The 22,259-nt window shown below is 47.8% G+C and overlaps 1 protein-coding gene across 3 annotated transcripts in view; it reads left to right on the top strand.

The window, feature by feature from the left end:
* Prkn (parkin RBR E3 ubiquitin protein ligase) overlaps positions 1-18,952 on the top strand; it is a 1,202,830-nt gene extending 1,183,878 nt beyond the window's left edge. For all 3 annotated transcript variants that reach the window (XM_041680301.1, XM_041680299.1, XM_041680302.1), the window contains exons 11-12: positions 5,131-5,248; positions 16,668-18,952. In XM_041680301.1, coding sequence (XP_041536235.1) covers positions 5,131-5,248; positions 16,668-16,780 — 231 coding nt within the window. In that variant the 3' untranslated portion in view covers positions 16,781-18,952. The remainder of the gene's footprint in view (positions 1-5,130; positions 5,249-16,667) is intronic.
* The last annotated feature ends 3,307 nt before the right edge of the window (positions 18,953-22,259 follow it).

Below are 22,259 nucleotides of genomic sequence, written 5' to 3'. Positions count from 1 at the left end.
AAACCCTGTCTGGAAGAGAAACAAAGGTGTAATGGTGAAATGGTGTTGGCGGCCTGCAGGTCCAGACACAGCTCCATCCCGCATCCCGCAGCATTCCCAGGAGTTCTTTGCAGACAGAATCTATAGTGATGTAGGATTCTTGACTTCACCGCAGAAGAGAATTCCAGGAGGAGTCAGTATCAAGCAGGATTGGAGTTTAAGGGGAAGAAAGTTTTGCAGAGACTCCAGCTCTGGGGTTAGTAGGCAGCAGGGGAAGGGAGAGCACAGGTCCAGCCAGTCCAGCCAGCTTGGGCTCTGCCCAGCCAGGTCTGCAGGGCAGCCTTGTGTTCTGTTTACAGTGGCTTCTGAAGTTACACCTCAAAGGCTGCTAAGGAGCCTTTCCTTCTCATTAAAGAGACCCTGGGCTGCTTCCAGGCTGGCTTGCATTACAGCTGATAAGGTAAAAGCCCAGGTCACTCAGGGTGCAGGGGAGGCTAAGACTGCTCCTCTGTAAACAAAGCCTTGTGTGTAGATTCCCAGGAAATATCCAGAGAAGGAGTAAGGCTGTCCTTGTCGGTCATGCAGGCTCAGGCCTGGTTCATTGTGAAATGAAAAAGAAACAGTCTGCACAATAGAAAATTCCTCTGCATACAAGGAGCGTGTCTGTCAGCGGCCTCCACCTGTGTGTCCCTTGTGCCCCTTGTGCCCCGGGTTCGGCCCCAGCCCTCCCGCGTCCCTTCATTTTCTCACCTTTCCGTTCTGCTTTGGGCCAAGAAAAGAGATTGTGTGTGGTATGTGTACGTGTGTGTGTGTGTGTGTGTGTGTGTGTGTGTGTGTATGTGTGTGTGTGTGTGGTGTGTGTGGTGTCTGTTTGTGTGGTGTGTTTGTGTGTGTGCTGTGTTTGTGTGTGTGCTGTGTTTGTGTGTGTGTTGTGTGTGTGTGTTTGTATGTGTGTTTGTGTGTGGTTTGTGTGTAGTGTCTGTGTAATGTGTGTATGGTGTGTAGAGGTTAAACAGAAGAGGTGACCGCTGAATGAGAGAGCAAGCATCACAGTTGGAGACACGCAGTAGACTGTTGCTGTAGAAATATAAAATAAGGAAGACATTTGTAGATGAGCCTTGGCGTACCACAAATGCAGGTGGCGAGGCAGGAGTTGGTTGGCCCTGTGGTACAGCTGCCTAGCCCTCTGTCCATCTGTGCATCTGCCAGTGAGGTGCAGCTTCTAGTTTGTCATCCGCAAGGTAATTTTTTTTTAAGATTTACTTATTTACTTTACTTTGTGTATGAATGTTTTGCGTGCACATATGTATGGGTACTACATGCATTCCTGGTACTGGAGAGGCCAGAAGAAAGTGTTGGATCCTCTGGAACTGGAGTTATGTTTCTGAGCCACAGCATGGGTACAGGGAATGAACCAGGGCCCGCTGATGCTCTAAACCACTGAGCCGTTTCTCTAGCCCTGAGTCTTTCCAGTGTATCTAGGCGGAGCAAATTAGACAAATGGTATCGACATGGCAAGGGGCAGTGCCTCGTCCTGCTGAGAAATCGAAGCTGGTTCTTGCCTTGGTTTTTCATGCTTGTGTTTCTCAGACGTCAGATAATTCGTGTATGTATTTTGAGGTGGAAGTTTTTGGAGCATCTTTAAATGTCAATCACAGTCTTACATCAGGAATAAGAAATTAGGAACTTCATTATAATCTTGACTTTGTACGTTTTAAGACTATGTGGTACTTTAACTTGTTCAGTGTGAATAAATATATTTAATATACAATAAGAAACACATAATAGTTCCCTCTTTAAAAGGAATCACAGGGAGTTTATTCTGAGGTAAGCGTAAGTAGCCAAGGCTAGCAATGGCAATCCTGGGTGTGTTAATTAGCCAAGGCTAGGAATGGCGATCCTGGATGTGTCAATTAGCCAAGGCTAGCAATGGCGATCCTGGATGTGTCAATTAGCCAAGGCTAGCAATGGCGATCCTGGGTGTGCTCAATGACCTGTGCTGCTATGGGCAAGGTTCCATGTGCTTTTCTAGTCACGGAACAGAAGTATGGCATAGTGGTACACCCCCATGATCCCAGGAGAGAAAGGAGAATCGGGGGCACAAGCAGTGTCAGCTACACAGTGAGTTTGAAGCCAGTGTAGACTGCATGAGACCCTGTATCAAAAAAAGAGAAAACTAATGTAAGTGATTTGTCAACACATCTACCAGACATGTGGGTAGGAACATGTGGGAAATCTCTGCCACCGTTTTCAAATGCTATCTCACAACATGCTTAGCTCTGGACTTGATACACTGTAGTCTGCTCAGAACATATTCTGGAGGTTTATCATGTTGTGGAGTTCCAATTCACAAGGAAAAGTCCACGGACTCAATTTAAATTATAATTAAATGAATTTATGAATTACCGTTGGCCATGCAGAAGAGGCTGGAAGAAGGGTTTTAAACAGTGGGCAACACAGTCATCTCATTTTGTGGCATACACAGCTTCATTCCCCCAGCTAGTGGGGAGCCACCCCCCTTTATAGAGAGACAACTGGGTTTGTATAAGTGGGAGCAAACGGCCGTTTTTACAACCCTGGGGAGGGAGAAGGGGAGGGAGCAAGGAGCCAGAGTTGCCAGGAACTTATCTTTTAGGGGGTTAGAATGGGTGCCTAGCTCAAAAAGGAGTTTGAGCTATCACAGTCAAATAGTCAAAGCTGGACCAGATACAGAGGCCGGTGATAAGTAGCTATCAAGAAGACTGGCTGCAGCCCACGCTCATTTTGTCTCTGAACCTGCAATATTCTGTCTTTTTATAATCGAGACATTCTGGTTGGCCAATCAGCCTGCAGAATCTTTACTACCAGAGTGACTTCTTCAGAGAACTTAAATTCCTAAGTCTATTGCCAATTACATAGACTATGAAACTGTATGTATAGCTTAATTTTCACACCATAACATATAAAGCAAACACACAGTCCCACCACCTGCTTTGGGAAACACAGGTTCCCACTCTCTCTGAGAGCCTCAGACAGCTAAGGGAAGATTTACTTTGTTATCTCTGAAGAGATAAAGTCAATCATGGTGGTGAGTGCTGGTGTTCAGCCTCCTCCCTCCTTTCTCCATCTTTGTTCAGTCCAGGCCCCGAGCTCATGGGATCACATTACCCACATGCAGCATGGGTCTTCCGTCCTCGGCTAAGCCTCCATGAACGCACCCTCACATAAATATGCAGAGCTGTTATTTCCTAGGTGATCCTAATGCCAGTCAAGTTGGCAGTGAGAAGCAGCCACCCTAAACCCCCTAATCGCCGGGCCTTAAGACCACATGTGCGTCCAACAGACTGAAGCCACGCGTGTTAAAGTCAAAATGCAGGTCTGAGGGCCAGATCTTGAAATGGTCCTCATCATGTCTGCACGTCTGCTGAGAGACAGGCCCCCGCAGGGCTTGCCTCACAAGTCCAGTTGCTGTCGGCTGAAAACTTGCTAGTGAGCATCTGTGTGTGGGGCTGGCAACATCAGGCCTCCAAAGTTGTTGAGTTTAGTCAGCATTAAAGCTACTGAGTAGCCCTGGGAATGTTTTTTTTAAAGATAGCTCTATCTATCTATCTGTCTATCTATCTATCTATCTATCTATCTATCTATCTATCTATCTAATGTGTACAGTGTTCTACCTCATACCAGAAGAGGGCACCAGATCTCACCATAGATGGTTGTGAGGCACTATAGATGGTTGTGGGAATTGAACTCAGGACCTCTGGAAGAGCAGCTAGTGCTCTTAACCTCTGAGCCATCTCTCCAGCCCAAGGGGAATATTTTTTAATCATTATTGCAAGTTAATAAAATGACTCGAATGTTTGTATTAAAGCATAGAGATGGATAGGTAGGATGGACGGACGGACGGACGGACAGACGGATGGATGGGTGGATAGATGAATAGATAGATAGATGGATAGATGGATAGGTAAATAGATAGACAAATAGATGCCATAGTGGACACAGTGAAGGGACTCTATTTGGATTACCATTTTGAAATACAGTCCCAGATCACAACACCCTTCTACTAAATCTAAAAATGATTCATTCTTGCTCTGTGTTCTTGCTCTTGCCGGTACTTGATGTTTGAACAGACGGTGTCATAGTGTCTGAACCAGGCAGGAGCAGAAGGGAGCACCCGTCTGGAGCAGCTCCTTTGGGGCCCCTTCTCTAGCTGAGGGGGTCTTAGTCAGTTTTCAACCGCATTAGGTTGCCAACATACAAATGTTGGGGGTGGGGAAGGCAGCCAGCCCGTAGCAGGCAGTTAAGAGCCAAGGACAGTCTAGTACTTGATAGCATGAAAGGTGGTGCCAAGTGCACCGTGGCTTTTGCTACGCCATAGATCCTGGAGGAATTTACATCGTCAGCCAACAACACGAGTCCGACGCTCATCTTAGAACTTAGGGAAACGAACCTCCAGCTCTCGGTGCCCCGTGTTTTATTTCCACCTGAGAGGACTCTCAGAGAGGATGAACAGCCCTTGTCCAAGTCTTCCATCTGCCTGAGCTGAGCCCAGGCAGCTCTTTCCAGAGCCCAGGGTCCTCATCTCTGCTGTCAGCAACTCCGGAAGTCTGCCTCTCTGTCATCACCATGTTCTCTCTGCTGTGCCTTCTGGGGTAGCAGCAGAGCCCCCCCCCCCACTTTCCAGGGGCAGGGAGTAAGGGGAAGAGATGCAGAAGGAGTTAAAAGTGAAGACTGTAGATTCACGAGAATCTCCCACTTCCCAGTGACCGCTCACTGTCTGTGCCTTGAATGCTCTGAAAGGGCAGTTAGTGTGTTCACACACAACAAAGGGTCTAACGAGAGGCGTGTGAAGCGTTAATCACGTGCTTAGGTATTAACCATATTCTAGGTATCATGTATTACAGTCACATAAAATTCTCAGACCGCAGCACTCCATTACAACTGCGCAATCTTTTCTTAGCCCATAAGCATATGCCATGTGCCAAGAACACAGTGCTCACACTTGCCCAGTGGTTGTACGGGCCTTGTCAAACAAGTTCATATCTAAGCTTCTTGCCTGAAGGCACTTACATCTCTGAGAAATATCTGCACCAGCCCTTCAAGGACTGTAGACTTAAATCCCAGCGATAAAGACCCACATTTAAATTCCTTTCTTCTCTCCCGTCAATCCAGGCCTACCGAGTGGACAAAAGGGCTGCTGAGCAAGCTCGCTGGGAGGAGGCCTCCAAAGAAACCATCAAGAAAACCACTAAGCCTTGTCCTCGCTGCAATGTGCCAGTGGAAAAAAATGGTGAGTGTGAGCCAAGAGGAGAGCCAGGCCTGCCTGCACCCTCTGCGCAAGGTGGCCTGTGGGGGCAGGGCAGTCGGGCTTGGGGGAGGGTCCACAGCTTGAGGCTGGCTGGGTAGAGGGTGAGTGGCTCAGGTCTTCTTCAGCATGGAATTGCTTAACCTCCTAAACCTGAACCCCACTGCAACTACCCCAGCATCTTTCTGGAGATTTGGGCTGCTCTCATAGTTGATATACTTTAGGAGGCAGGAGACAAAGGCAGTGTCCTAGGTGGTTTCTAGGGGATGAAATTCCATCCTTGGACCAGGAGCTGTGGTGGTAAATGAAACTTTCTGGTGAGGTTGTAGCCAGCAGTGGGTGACACTGAGTGCACCAGGACTCATTCCAATGTCAGTGGAGAGAGAAGACACACAAGGTACGCCAGTGTCCCTTCTTAATGACATCAGACGCTTGGCATCTTCTCACAACAACAGAGTCCTCCGTAGGCCCCCAGAGCCCAGACTGAGGGACCAGGAGCACCGCCACGTCAACTGCATTGCTCAGGTGATGGCAGCTACACCTCCCCTTGTGGATAATAATAACAGAAGGCGCACCCAGTAACTGCTTGTCCAAGTCCTCTGGCAGGATAGAGCATCTGCTCCTGCCAGCATTCCCAGGGCACATCAACGCGTTAAAGCACGTCAGATCTTATTTGGTACAGAACAGGGGTAGATTTCTTCAATCAGCTTTTTCTCAGACTCTTCTGGCTGTGAACACCCTCTCCCTGCCCTGCATGCACGCCCCATCACTCCTGGTAATATCCCTGAAGGCTGGGGCTCCCTTCAGTTCTCGGGTCCCTTCTGCAAGGGAGGCAGTGCCTTAAATGACACTCCTGCCCAGCTCCCCCATTCAGATGCCAGCATTACTGGACTTTGGAAAGGGACTTTTTCTTCTGCCTCCCAGCAAATCTTCTGTGACTTTCAAGAATCCAAAATGACGATTTGAACATATCTCTGAAGGAAACGAAATAAGAACAGGGCAAGTTCTCCTAGAATGTTCCACCTCGCAGTCAGCAGACAAAACCATGCACGTTCATGCTCGATAGTTCCTCTTTGCTGACCTTCTCTAGTCTAGGTGTTGTCTCACCTGAAGGACAGTCCCTTCCTGACTCGTCCTGACCTTCTCTAGTCCAGGTGTTGTCTCACCTGAAGGACAGTCCCTTCCTGACTTGTCCTGACCTTCTCTAGTCCAGGTGTTGTCTCACCTGAAGGACAGTCCCTTCCTGACTCGTCCTGACCTTCTCTAGTCCAGGTGTTGTCTCACCTGAAGGACAGTCCCTTCCTGACTCGTCCTGACCTTCTCTAGTCCAGGTGTTGTCTCACCTGAAGGACAGTCCCTTCCTGACTTGTCCTGACCTTCTCTAGTCCAGGTGTTGTCTCACCTGAAGGACAGTCCCTTCCTGACTCGTCCTGACCTTCTCTAGTCCAGGTGTTGTCTCACCTGAAGGATTGTCCCTTCCTGACTCGTCCTGACCTTCTCTAGTCCAGGTGTTGTCTCACCTGAAGGACAGTCCCTTCCTGACTCGTCCTGACCTTCTCTAGTCCAGGTGTTGTCTCACCTGAAGGACAGTCCCTTCCTGACTCGTCCTGACCTTCTCTAGTCCAGGTGTTGTCTCACCTGAAGGACAGTCCCTTCCTGACTCGTCCTGACCTTCTCTAGTCCAGGTGTTGTCTCACCTGAAGGACAGTCCCTTCCTGACTCGTCCTGACCTTCTCTAGTCCAGGTGTTGTCTCACCTGAAGGACAGTCCCTTCCTGACTCGTCCTGACCTTCTCTAGTCCAGGTGTTGTCTCACCTGAAGGATTGTCCCTTCCTGACTCGTCCTGACCTTCTCTAGTCCAGGTGTTGTCTCACCTGAAGGACAGTCCCTTCCTGACTCGTCCTGACCTTCTCTAGTCCAGGTGTTGTCTCACCTGAAGGACAGTCCCTTCCTGACTCGTCCTGACCTTCTCTAGTCCAGGTGTTGTCTCACCTGAAGGACAGTCCCTTCCTGACTCGTCCTGACCTTCTCTAGTCCAGGTGTTGTCTCACCTGAAGGACAGTCCCTTCCTGACTCGTCCTGACCTTCTCTAGTCCAGGTGTTGTCTCACCTGAAGGACAGTCCCTTCCTGACTCGTCCTGACCTTCTCTAGTCCAGGTGTTGTCTCACCTGAAGGACAGTCCCTTCCTGACTCGTCCTGACCTTCTCTAGTCCAGGTGTTGTCTCACCTGAAGGACAGTCCCTTCCTGACTCGTCCTGACCTTCTCTAGTCCAGGTGTTGTCTCACCTGAAGGACAGTCCCTTCCTGACTCGTCCTGACCTTCTCTAGTCCAGGTGTTGTCTCACCTGAAGGACAGTCCCTTCCTGACTCGTCCTGACCTTCTCTAGGCCAGGTGTTGTCTCACCTGAAGGACAGTCCCTTCCTGACTTGTCCTGACCTTCTCTAGTCCAGGTGTTGTCTCACCTGAAGGACAGTCCCTTCCTGGCTCGTCCTGACCTTCTCTAGTCCAGGTGTTGTCTCACCTGAAGGACAGTCCCTTCCTGACTCGTCCTGACCTTCTCTAGTCCAGGTGTTGTCTCACCTGAAGGACAGTCCCTTCCTGACTCGTCCTGACCTTCTCTAGTCCAGGTGTTGTCTCACCTGAAGGACAGTCCCTTCCTGACTCGTCCTGACCTTCTCTAGTCCAGGTGTTGTCTCACCTGAAGGACTGTCCCTTCCTGACTCGTCCTGACCTTCTCTAGTCCAGGTGTTGTCTCACCTGAAGGACTGTCCCTTCCTGACTCGTCCTGACCTTCTCTAGTCCAGGTGTTGTCTCACCTGAAGGACAGTCCCTTCCTGACTCGTCCTGACCTTCTCTAGTCCAGGTGTTGTCTCACCTGAAGGACAGTCCCTTCCTGACTCGTCCTGACCTTCTCTAGTCCAGGTGTTGTCTCACCTGAAGGACAGTCCCTTCCTGACTCGTCCTGACCTTCTCTAGTCCAGGTGTTGTCTCACCTGAAGGACTGTCCCTTCCTGACTCGTGCAGTCATATCCCTAGCCTCATTAAAGCTGGGCCCTCATCGCTGTGGAGAACCCCAGAGCCCTTAGACTGAATGGTGCACCCTTCCCACTCCTACATTCATGAGTCAGAGGGCTTGGCTCTCCAAGAGAGTGGGGATCAGCTCAACTCTGCCATGATCTGTCTCTGCTGGCCATGTCCTCAAAGTACAGATTGGATTGCCCTTGAGCATGAAGAGGAACTGCCAAGTATGCTTTTCAAACTACAGACTCCTGGGCTTCCATCCAGACCTGAGTATCTATGTTTTAAAGTTCATAACAAGGTCTTGCAAGAAGCTCTAGGGCTACATTGGCAAGCATCCTTCAGGGTATATAGCTCTGTGCATTATTTCTCCTCCCCTAGTCCACAGCAAGAATACGTCATGCAGAGGATGTTGAGCAGGGGAACCAGGCACCAGCATAGTTTAGGACATTGTCTTGCCTGCAGCAGGGACACAAGAACCAAAGCAACTTTCACACCCCGAGAGCCACTACTGATGCAAAACATAGCTGTTCCCCCAAAGAGAAAAAGAATTTATTCTGAGCCAAACTTGAGTGACCATGATGTAGGAACACAGATTCAAGTTGCTCAGAATGACACGTCCTGCTGTGGAAGAGGCTACATAAATTCTAGAGTCATTGAACAACAACGACGACAAATCAGAAATCCACACATTTACCGGATACATTGGTGGGGACATCATATGGGTTAGATACAGCCAAGCAGCCAGCCTGAGCTTGAGTCTTGTGAGAAGCTTGGTGCGCTAAGTTCACCAGTATGTTCTGTTCTGAAGGTTTTGTCTAACAGACACGAAGCTGTTAGACCAGGTACAGAAACCAGTGACAAGGGACTATTAAGGGGCTGAAGACAGACCAGGGCCACTTGGCGCTCAATCTGTAGCATTCTGTCACTTCACGTTCACAAAGTAAAGTCAACAATTCTGCCGAATCAGCGGCACAGAGGCGGCCCTTTCAGGGAACACTTGTCCGTAGCACTAAGGGCATCATTCTAGTGCCTCTGGAGGCTCCGTCATGCTCACCGGAGAAGCAGTTTCTCACACCTCCTGCTGGCACACTCTGGACTTCCCCTGTGCCTTCGTCCCTTTTCCCTTTATCATTGCCATTGTGTCACTGACTTCGGGGAGGTTCCTGGGAATTGGGTCCCTTCCATTCTGCCCCCCATATCTGGTTGGCTCCAGAGGGCTCCCTGTGTGCACTGCACTGTGTCTGGAGGGCTGGAATAGAAGCTGAGCTCTGGTCTGCTTGAGTTCCAGCCCTCATTCAGCCATTGTCACCTGAGTTTCTAGCACTGGCTGCTGGTTACCCTGTCACCTGTTTCACCCTCTGGGACACAGGGGCCATCTGTTGGCCTTGTGCAAAGCTAGGATGAAGGTTGAGCGACACGATGTCTGCGAGGGGCATGCTAGCGGGACTTCTCAGCAAATGCTGCCAGCAGCAGTCTTGTTCTGATGAGACAGATCTTTGGTGAGCCAGTCACACAGCATCTATGTGGCCGAGAAGATAATATATGTAGGAAGTAGGGTGGGGCTGTTGGGTATAACTCGGGATGAGAGGCTAGTCAGTGGACACTGTGGCCTTCCCTTCCGCCCTGGTGACCAGTTCTTCTCCGAGGGCTGTAGGATCACGTTGCCTGTTTTTCTGGGTATTAGCGGCACCCAGGCCACCAGGTGCTGAGAGCCGGCTGACTGCAGAATGAAAGCTGGCGGACCTGTACCAAACACTCGAGCCTTTAAAAAACCATCTTTCTCAACACCAACAAGAGTAGGCCTCCTCTTCCAAGGTACCAGAGGCAGGCTTAGCTCAACCCAAGCCCCTGACTCTGAGTCCCCGATGCCTGGGAAAGGAATTCAGTTGGTGACCCCCCCTGTTTATTTGCATGTTGGGAGGGCCCTGGAAGGACAATGGTTAACATGTACCTGCAAAGTGCATGAGGGTCAGTAGGGTTAAGAGACCCCACTCCAGTTCTGCCCGCCATTCCCAGACTGTGATCACATGACAGGAGAAAAAGAAAAAAGATGCAAATGGCCTTGCCAGAAGAGAGTATTAAGTGCCTACTAACGCCAGCACCTGTTGTACAGACTTGAAAAGCGCAAGCTAAATAGGACAAAACCATTTCTCTGAGTATGCAATATCCCAGAGAAAGGCAGATTTGACCCAGGCAAGGAAGTAGCGAGGACCACATGTGCAAAACAGTGGGGGTACAAACAGCACACATGGACTGAGCTGGAAGTCCCTTGCTTGCACAGTGTGTAGGGCCACCGTGAGAGCCAAGGGGCTTAAGCTTGATTCCCAGAAACAGGGCGCCATTCAAATGAATTACCTGATGAGATCTGCTGAGATACAGGTCACACCACAGGCATGGGGGTGGGGCTGAGAAGCCAAGTAAGGGACTCACAAGTATAGATGGTTTCCAGCAGGGTCATTTCTTAGAAACGCTGTCATAGGCTATAAATGGGAGGCACTCACTCATGGCCTGTGGAGTGTTAGCCTCTGACCCCCCACCCCCCACAAACACACATGCACTCACTAACAATAAATAAGGAAATACTTTTGTTAATGGAGTAGCCCTGGCTGTCCTGGAACTCACTCTGTAGACCAGGCTGACCTCAAACTCTGCCTTCCGATTGCTGGGACTAAAGGAATGCACTACCTGACTTAATGAGTGTGTGTGTGTGTGTGTGTGTGTGTGTGTGTGTGTGTGTGCGCGCGCGCACGTGTGTGTGTGTGTGTGTTTCAAGGAAGAATTCCTTTGTGTAGTTTTGGAGCCTATCCTGGAACGTGCTTTGTAGACCTCAAACTCACAGAGATCCACTTGCCTCTGCCTCCCAAGTGCTGGGATTAAAGATGTGCGCCTCCATAGCCTGGCTATACTTTGTTTTGTTTTGTTTCTCAAGATCAATATGTGTATTTTTAAGGATAATATTAGTCACTGTCCTGGAATTCACTGATTTGGCTGGCCTAGGCTAAACTGGCTGGCCCCAACGATCCACCTATCACTGCCTCGGATTACAAATCCAGGTCACCATACCTAACCCTCCTCTTAACTTGAGCTCTGGGGATTGAAGTTGAGCCTTCATGCTGCCAAGTTAGGCACTTCACCACCTGAGCCATTTCCCCGGCTCCACGGTTACACTTCTCAACACAGGGTAAACCTGGGTACCTCCTCTTATGGTCCCCTCCATCTTCCCCGATCATCTCTGACAGGCAAGGTCATGGCTTGCTTCTCAGATCTGTAAGGGCCTGTGGCGTGGTTGGATCTGCCAGCAGGTGGTTCAGAAGCTCCAGCTCACTGGCTCTATCCAGGGTGGCGCTCCTGCCCACAGGCCTGCCCTGTCTTGGTTGTCAGTCTAGAGACTGAGTTCCCCGTGAGAACAGCCACAGTCGCTTCAGGTCAATATCAGACAGCTGAGGAGCAATCATCAACTCCCCGTTTCCGTTTGTAGCCACGTGTAGCTTAATAATGGGACACAATTTAAGGAGTGTGTCACCAGACACAGCTGTCATTACTCAGACGTCACTTAGGGCAGACACAAGCCTAGATGCGAGTGGCCTCTCAGGAGGTTCAGGGAGTGTGGGACAACTGAGGCAGCTGCAGGGAGGCGTGGTGAGAACTCCTCAGGGAACCTTCTCCGAAAGTAGGAGAACATAAGTAAAGCACATGATGAGATGATTATTTCTAATAATAAAAGTGTCTCGATTTAAACCACCCTAATAGCAGCTCATCCGAATTATCAAATGGTTGAGCACGGCTGTATACAGTCTACCATCATCAAATGGCACCCATTGAGCACACTGTTTACAGTCTACCATCATCAAATGGCACCCATTGAGCACACTGTATACAGTCTACCATCATCAAATGGCACCCATTGAGCACACTGTATACAGTCTACCATCATAAAACAGTACACAATGAGCACACTGTATACAGTCTATCATCATAAAATGGCACCCATTGAGTACACTGTATACAGTATACCATCATCAAACAGTACACATTGAGCACACTGTATACAGTCTACCATAATCAAATGGTACCTATTGAGCACACTGTATACAGTCTACCATCATCAAACAGTACACATTGAGCACACTGTATACAGTCTACCATCATCAAACAGTACACATTGAGCACACTGTATACAGTCTACCATCATCAAATGGCACCCATTGAGCACACTGTATACAGTCTACCATCATCAAATGGCACCCATTGAGCACACTGTATACAGTCTACCATCATCAAATGGCACCCATTGAGCACACTGTATACAGTCTACCATCATAAAACAGTACACAATGAGCACACTGTATACAGTCTATCATCATAAAATGGCACCCATTGAGTACACTGTATACAGTATACCATCATCAAACAGTACACATTGAGCACACTGTATACAGTCTGCCATAATCAAATGGTACCCATTGAGCACACTGTATACAGTCTACCATCATCAAACAGTACACATTGAGCACACTGTATACAGTCTACCATCATAAAACAGTACACAATGAGCACACTGTATACAGTCTATCATCATAAAATGGCACCCATTGAGTACACTGTATACAGTATACCATCATCAAACAGTACACATTGAGCACACTGTATACAGTCTACCATCAACAAATGGTACCCATTGAGCACACTGTATAGAGTCTACCATCATCAAACAGTACACATTGAGCACACTGTATACAGTCTACCATCATCAAATGGTACCCATTGAGCACACTGTATACAATCTACCATCATCAAATGGCACCCATTGAGCACACTGTATACAGTCTACCATCATCAAACAGTACACATTGAGCATACTGTATACAGTCTACCATCATCAAATGGTACCCATTGAGCACACTGTATACAGTCTACCATCATCAAACAGTACACATTGAGCACACTGTATACAGTCTACCATCATCAAATGGTACCCATTGAGCACACTGTATACAGTCTACCATCATCAAACAGTACACATTGAGCACACTGTATACAGTCTACCATCATCAAATGGTACCCATTGAACACACTGTATACAGTCTACCATCATCAAATGGTACCCATTGAACACACTGTATACAGTCTAGCATCATCAAATAGTACCCATTGAGCACACTGTATACAGTCTACCATCATCAAATGGTACCCATTGAGCACACTGTATACAGTCTACCATCATCAAATGGCACCCATTGAGCACACTGTATACAGTCTACCATCATCAAATGGTACCCATTGAGCACACTGTATACAGTCTACCATCATCAAATGGCACCCATTGAGCACACTGTATACAGTCTACCATCATCAAACAGTACACATTGAGCACACTGTATACAATCTACCATCATCAAATGGTACCCATTGAGCACACTGTATACAGTCTACCATCATCAAATGGCACCCATTGAGCACACTGTATACAGTCTACCATCATCAAACAGTACACATTGAGCACACTGTATACAGTCTACCATCATCAAATGGTACCCATTGAGCACACTGTATACAGTCTACCATCATCAAACAGTACACATTGAGCACACTGTATACAGTCTATCATCATCAAATGGCACCCATTGAGCACACTGTATACAGTATACCATCATCAAACAGTACACATTGAGCACACTGTATACAATCTACCATCATCAAATGGCACCCATTGAGCACACTGTATACAGTATACCATCATCAAACAGTACACATTGAGCATATTGTATACAGTCTAGCATCTTCAAATGGCACCCATTGAGCACACTGTATACAGTCTACCATCATCAAATGGCACCCATTGAGCACACTGTATACAGTCTACCATCATCAAATGGCACCCATTGAGCACACTGTATACAGTCTACCATCATCAAATGGCACCCATTGAGCACACTGTATACAGTCTACCATCATCAAATGGCACCCATTGAGCACACTGTATACAGTCTATCATCTTCAAAAGGCACCCATTGAGCACACTGTATACAGTCTACCATCATCAAATGGCACACATTGAGCACAGCTGTATACTGTCTACTCTTCCCTTTCATTTTTTAGATAGCATACAAAAAATAGGCTACATTCCGATGTTTTTAGAATTTTTTATGCATATGGATGCTTGGCCTGCAGGTATGTCTGTGTACCGCGGGCATGCTTGATGCCCATGGAGGGTATTCAGTCCTCTAGAACTAGAATCACAAATAGTTGTGAACTGCCACATGTTTGGTGGTAACTGAACCCAGGTCACTAGATGAATAGCTGGTACCGCTACCCATTGAGCCATCTCTCAGGCCACTGACATCTTTGTTCATATATGGACTTTGTTTATGTTTGCTCCCATACCTCTCTCCCCCTCCTCCCTTTCCAACTGGTCCCTAGTCCTTCTCCGATAATCCCCTTTCTGCCTTCATGTCATATACATATATATTACATATATATACATATATAAATACATACACAAGAGAAAACCTATTATTTATTCTCTTCCATCCCACCACCCCCCCCCCCATCACCCTATTTCCCCTACTTTCTCCTTAGGAGCATTCCTCCCTCCACAGAATCCCCTTCTGCCATTTCTTCCTTCCTGTCACCAGCAGCACAGTAGGCTAGCGTCCCCATATGGGGGTGTAGCACAAACATGGACGTCAGTAGGCGACAGGAGTTTCCAGCTTGCTGTCACATGGGCCCGCCACTGTACATTGTTGATTATACTGTCGCGGTCCCAAGTGCCCGTCCACATTGCAGGGTCTAGCGGGAACCAGCCATGTTAACTGCCAGGGAGGGAAGAGCCTGCTATAACCCTCTCTCCCCACTTCCCTCCTTTTTCCCCACAGTGGCGCCAATTCCTACAGATGAGCTATAGAGTTTCAAATGTGTAAGGATTGAAAGAAAAACAAGAAAAGAATTCTTGCATAGCATAACTTTAAGTTCATCAATTTTAGCTTTTTGCTCAATATCCTATATGACATTATAGAGAGACCTAAATGACATTTCAGAACACCACTCTGCTGTTGTATTATCCTAAGACATGGCTGTTAACATGTGCTAAAAATGGCCCTATCTTTGATGACAAGTATTTTTTAAAGCTTTTTAAGTTTTCTACTTTATTTTTCATACATCTGTGATCTTTTATAATGCTTCAAACAAATCATAACCAAGTGGAAAATTTTAAATGTGTTATCCCTAGACAAATGCCTAAAGGCATAAAAATATTTTTGAGTAGAGTTAGCTGTCATGCACAATTTCTGGTAACAAAAGTTAGTCAGTATGAGGCAATCCTTGGATGTTTTGGTAGGCTAACAAGGTAACTGGTAACAGAGCCCACCTAGAGTTGAGTAACATATGAGCAAAGAGATTGCTTTGCCTGGATCTCCGACAGTTCCCTTTAGTGCCCCTGCATCTCCTGGAAAACTCAGTGCCTGAGCCCAGAAGGAACCAACTGAAGGGTGGGGGTGGTGACCCCAAAGTAGAGCCCTCGATAAGGGGCTCCCTGCGGACATGGCAGCCCCTGTTCCAGGAACACTGGGGGGCTCAGCTCTACCCCTGACAGAGCTGCTTCACCTTGAGAAAGTTCTCCAGCAAAGCCATGCTCCAGCCTCAGCGTCGTCAAGATGTAACATAGGCTATGCAGGACCCTTGACAAGGTTTCATGGAAGCCAGGATGACCCAGAACACACTGGTCCTGCTCCCTCTGCTTCCTGAGTTTGGGGATCACATGTATATCCTGGTGTTTGCAGAGCTGGGGATTGAGCCCAGGGCTCCATGCAGGCTAGGCAAGCACTCTACCAGCCAAGCTCCAATCCCAGTATGGCAACGTCATACTTTGCTTCTTACCTTAAATAGAAATCTAAATACCATTCTAAATAAAAGCAATATACTATCGCAGTTCATGCTTATACATTTTGCTGAACCAATTAACACCACATAAATATAAAAACTACGAACCCCAGTGTATCATATATTAAATTATTAAATATTTAATACATATTTAAAAGTCAAACGTTTAATATGACTGCATTCTTTAAATGAAGAATCAACAGTCTGTGGAACACGAGTCCTTTGTGTCTAAGCACACGAGAGAAGGAGGAGAACTCAAATGTGTGAAGGGGATTTGTTCTAAAGACAGAGAGCCCCACTTCCGGGTCATCATCTCATCCATCTCTCTGGGGGCTGCCCCCTGTGGTGCCTGATTGAACCCCCTGGTTCAGAGTCTTTCTGCCCTTGTTGCTCGGAACTGTTCATTACAAGGGTAATTTCTGGGATGGCACGTGGGCATGTGTGCAAGGGCTCTCCCGGCGTTTGCTGCAAACCCACAGCATCTGTATTCTTTGTCCCCACAGGAGGCTGCATGCACATGAAGTGTCCGCAGCCGCAGTGCAGGCTGGAGTGGTGCTGGAACTGCAGCTGTGAGTGGAACCGAGCCTGCATGGGTGATCACTGGTTCGACGTGTAGAAGGATATCACCCAGGCACTGGCCCTGGCCACAGCTTCTAACGGAAAAGATGTCGACCCCTACCCCCTTAGCCATTTCGTCTCCTCTATGCATGCAAGCGCATACATACACACGCACAAACACAGGCTGCAAATTACAGATGCGGCCACTAGAGCCTTTCCACGGCACCCACGGAAACCAGCAGTGCCCGCTGGGCACCCAGCAAGAGGCTCTTTCAGGCTTCTGGCTTATGCGAATATCAGAGCTGGGAAGAGAGCACAGCCCCTTGTTTTGGATTCTCAGCCCAGCCCGAATCCAGCTGGATCATCACAGGGGCAGAGGTTTTTCCAGGTTTACCTTTCTGCCTCCACTTTCACTAACTTCATGTAGACGCCACGAGCGAAGCCAACAGCTTTCCGAGGCTGTCGCCACGCTCTGATTATTTTAGACTGCTGTGTATTCTCAGGAGCACACTCGAGATTTAAGGAGCAGTGCTATTATTTAGCAATCACCTCCTCCCAGAGGGCCCTCCCCAGCAATAGTCAAAACTACTAGTTTATCCCCAAGAATCCTGTCTTTATAAGTGGTGCTGATGAGACAGGTCCGCGGCATACAAATCAGCTCGTCAAGCAAGTGAGGAACTGGGAAAGCTAATTTGAGTGCCGGCTGTTTAAATCACAGGGAGGGCGTCGAAGCTGAGCACACTGCCGTCCGTTCAGTTGCTTGTAACCTTAGAAAGAAAGGATTTTTTTCCTCCTGAAATTGGTTTGAAGTATTCCTGTTGCCACCTGGAAGCTTAGCCCATTCGTTTGGCTTCAATGTAAACTCAATAGAGAAAGTGCTTATAAAGGGATATTCTTAGAAACAATCCCGTGATGCTATTCCAACGCCAACAGCAGTGCAGGTCGGGTTTATATTTATGGAACATTTACAAAAGGGGCATTTCTAGATCCTCTAAGTGAAAACATGCCTGACCCCTCCATCAGCGGGATACACCTCTGTGCACCTACTCCCTCCCCAGCAGCTGAGCCCCAGGCAGGGCCTTTCGCGCAGGACAATAAATACATACTAGAATATTCTTCAGGTTAATATGCATCACATTTGAATGTTAATTTTTCAAAATTTTATTTTTTCCTATTTTTTATTTTTGAGGCATACACAACACATAAAAACAATAGCACTAGGCACTGTGAGCCAAATTTTCTACTGCGCCATGTGCGCAGGGGTGAGGCATAGTCTCTGCCTTTCCTTCTCATTTGATATTCTGGCTTCTCAGGAGGTTGAGCTGCTAGCTGAGGGTCTCCTTGGCACATGAGGTACCTTGGGACTTAAGAGACCTGAATCTTCTGAAACCAATATGAAGGTGTAACCAACAGAAACCCTTGCTGGAAAGAGAAGAGGCAGTGACCTCAGAATTTTCCAGGTCTTATACCAAGAACATCTGCTCCCCTACTCCAGGCAGCCTCATCCACAACTCTCCCCCAGGAGCTTTCTGCCCTCCCCTTCCTCTGAGATGCTGGAACAAGACTGTGGTGTGAGGGGGTCATAACAACATGAATGACCCCATTTAATATCAGCTATTAGAAAATCCTTCCACTCCTACATGCCCAAGGCCTGCCTGACCAGAGTCCAGAAGCCGAGGTCACATGGAAACAATGGTGTTGGTATCTTGGAAAGTGAGGAAAGATCAGCAGACCCAAGTCCACGCTTGCATCCCGATGGCCTAGTCTCCACCTCAGCCAGGTCCTAAAGGAGTGCCGCATGCTCACCTGTCCTGAGTACTCAGGGTTTTTCTGCCAACCGTCTCTGTTTCGTTTGCAGCATTGCTCTTCCCACCACATCCTCCCACACCTGTGTGCTGTAATGGTTTGGGAAGCCAGGACAACGTCTCCTGTCCTGCTTGCTACAGAGACTCCCTGGAGCTCGCTGGCTCTCCAGCATGTTCCTTTTTTCTTTCTAGTGATGGCCTATGTTTTCTTCAGGATAGAATAGTGGTTCTGAAAATAGCTTAAAGGGAAAGTATCTACAGTGTGTGAGCATGAGTCACCGCTATGTGTGTGAGCATGAATCGTGGGGAAGAAGCAGATGTCAGAAGAATGGGAACCTAGCCTCTGCAGAACAGTCTGCCTTTTTCTGTGAAACGCATCCAGAAAGATTTGAAGGCTGTGTCCATGGTGGTACCCAGACTGTCAATAAAAGAATCCAAAGAGTGTTTGAGCTTGTCCTTGGAGATATCTCTTTGATAAATGTTGGAGATGTGGGCGAGAAAGTGGGCCACATTTCTGTTTCTTTGTGGTCTCTCATACTGCCTGGAAGCATCGTCCACTGGGGGACCGTGGCCCCTTTGCTCTCCATGATTAACCTCAAGGGTTCTGCTTTTTTAATTATCTAAATTCCAGAACAAAACCTCATTCTGAAATGTGATGGCTACTTTCTTACCTTGCTCACAAACTTGCCCAAATAAATGTTTACAAGAGAAACTGGGACTTGGAGAGCCAGGAGAGATGGCTCAGAAGTTAAGAGCACTTGGTGCTTTTGCAGAGAAACAGAGTTCAGCTCCCAGCATCCATGTGGGCTCACAACTGTCTGTAACTCCACCTCCAAGGAGTCCGATGACCTCTTCTGATCTCTGCTGGATCCTTCAGGCATATGCTGTACATAAACACATTCACACAGGTGCACACATGTGCACACACACACGCACACACACACACACACACACACACAAATAAATAATGTATGTTTTGAAGAAACAGGAAGAAGTGAGGGACCAGGGAGGTGTCTGGGTCTAGTAAAGTGGTAACTACAAGAGCGTGAGGACCCAAGTCCAATCCTCCAGAGACCACACAAAAAAAGCCAGGGGCAGCAACACACACCTGTAATGCGAGCACTGAGAGGCCGAGGCAGGAGGGACCCTGTGATGTGGGATTCCTCTTTCTATGGTGTGGATATGTTTTATTACCAGTGGTTAATAAAGAGGCTGCTTTGGCCTATGACAGGGCAGAAAACCAGGCGGGAAAACTAAACTGAACGCAGGGAGAAAGAAGGCGGAGTCAAGTAGACGCCTCGTAGCTGCTGAAGAAAGATGCCAGCCAGAAACTTAAGAGTAAACCAAAGCCTTGTGGTGATACACAGATTAATAGAGATGGGTTAATTAAATATATAAGAGCTAGCTAGAATACACCTGAGCTGTTGGCCAAACAGTGTTGTAATTGATATAGTTTCTGTGTGATTTGGGTCCAAGCAGCCAGGAAGCAAAAGTGCATTTTCTGTTTACATCCCTGGGGCTCATTGGCCAGAACTGATGACCTTGTCTCAAAAATAAACATAGAGAACATAAGAAAACCAAGCATTGACCTCTGACCTCCCCGTACCTGTCCACACACATCAAAACTAAGACATCAAGACCACGTGGCAGTGAATTCAGGCCACTGTCCATATGTTTATCAGGTGCCTTCCTCGTTGCGGTGATGAAATCCTTGGCAAAAGCCACTTAAAGAAGGAAGCATTTACTTTGGCTCATGGTTCAAGAACTGCAAAGGCCCATGTTGACCACCGCATACGCAGGACTTAAAGTCACCTAGGCTTGCTCCTGTCCAGGGGCAGGGTTGGATCGGGTTACTTTAAGCAAGAAGATGCACCTAACTGTGAGCAGACTGTTCTAAGCCTGGGGAAGGTGAGCCAAACACACCAGCATTCATCTCTCTGCCCCCTGACTGCAGACACAATGGGACTAGCTGCCTCAGGTTCCTCATGCCCGAGCCTTTTCCACCATGATAGATGCAAACTCAAACAGCGAGCCAGGACAGTCGTCCCCTTCCTCCTTCTTTAAGTTGCTTTTGGCGGGTATTTTGTCCCAACAATAAAAATTAACCAACACTAAGCTAGGTCCCCTCTCATCTGAGCAGAGAGGGTAGACGGCAGGGACTGTTGACATTCAGCCAGCCTCCTCCTTTATGTCTCATCTGGAACCCCAGTTCATGGGATGGCGTTGCCCACATTCAGGTTGGGTCCTTTCCTTTAGTTTTGCAGGTCTGGAAACACCCTCACAGACACGCCCTATGGCATGCCTCCTACATGATTCCAGATCCAATCAAGTTGACAGTGACGATGGTGTCAGAGCTGAAATGTGGGCGCAGCATCTTCTCAGGAACACTACTGTGGTTGTGACTGGCTTGTCTTGGTGTGTCCTTCAGGAGCAACCTGAAGAGACCATCTCTGGATAATCCTGGGTATCTTCCAGGCCAGCAGCATGCTAGGGGCCCCACTGGAGCCGGAAGCCTGAGAGATGCTCTGAGAAAACTCACAGGTGAGATCTACTGCCCACCCAGGGCGTCCACAGAGCAGAGGCTGCAGAGAAAGGCACACGCTTGTGTGAGCTCTGAGTATCGGAGCAGGGGCCCTGGCTCCACCACCCTTGAGGATATGAGCTCTGAGGACAAAAGCAGAGCGTCCCTTGTTGGGTTGTGGTCATGACTCACTGAGAGTTCCCATCGAGCATCCACAGCTGATTAATTAATAATTATTAATACGTGAACAAGTCAGCGGGGGCCACAGGGAAAAAAACAAAACCACACTAATTACCAGGTGTGTGCACATGCTACCATCAAAACTTCATGTGAGTGGCAGGAGGTGGTGTGTGTTGTTTGAATGTGCATTCTTCATACTTCTAGAGGTTTCTTTCTAAGGGTAAGTTGCTAGTTGCTCTTTCTAGCTGTGTATGTGTGTGTGTGTGTTGTGTGTGTGTGTGTGTGTGTGTGTGTGTGTGTGTGTGTATGTACAGGTGGTATCCAGAGAGTGGGCTAAGGAATTCAGATCAGGAATGGAAATAATTGAGTATAAGTAGTAAACACACATGCAAAATATAGGGGAACCAACTACCCTTTTGCCCAACCCCCTATGTCATTTCAGACAACATGGAGATATGAATAGTTTGTGTTTTGAAGGTAATCTTATCTCAGCATATATTAGTAGGTGTTCTCTAGAAGAACACACACACACACACACGTGTAAAGGGGAGTTTTTAGAATGGCTTATAGGCTGTGATCCAGCCAGTCCAACAATGGCTGTCTACAGACAGAAGAATCCAGTAGTTGTTCCATCTGCATGGCTGGATGGCTCAACTGCTGTTCACTGTACCCTGGAATCCTGAAGAAGTGGCGCTAATGAAGGAACAGACTTGCTATTGAGGGTGATAGCAAGCAGAGGAAGAGAGAGCAAGTCTCCTTCATGTCCTGTACATAAACTGCCAGCAGAAGGTGTGGCTCGCATTAAAGGTGGACCTCCCCTCCTCAGAGATCCGGATTAGAGGTGGGTCTTCCCACTTCACATGATTTAATTAAGAAAAAAAATCTCTCACAGGTGCGCCCAGCCATGTGGGTTTTAGTTAATTCCGGATGTAGTCGGGCGGACAACCAAGAAGAGCCACCCCACACTGTAATGCTGAACCTTCTTTGGGTGAACACCTAGGGATAAACTGAGAGCTGCTGCTGGGCTTGAC

Source organism: Microtus oregoni, unplaced genomic scaffold, assembly GCF_018167655.1.
Source record: "Microtus oregoni isolate MIOR12 unplaced genomic scaffold, Mior012 000033F_ref0000390, whole genome shotgun sequence".
In the NCBI taxonomy this organism is placed as follows: Eukaryota; Metazoa; Chordata; class Mammalia; order Rodentia; family Cricetidae; genus Microtus; species Microtus oregoni.
Note: the sequence above shows the minus strand (reverse complement) of the source record. Positions and strands in the feature narration are given on the sequence as shown.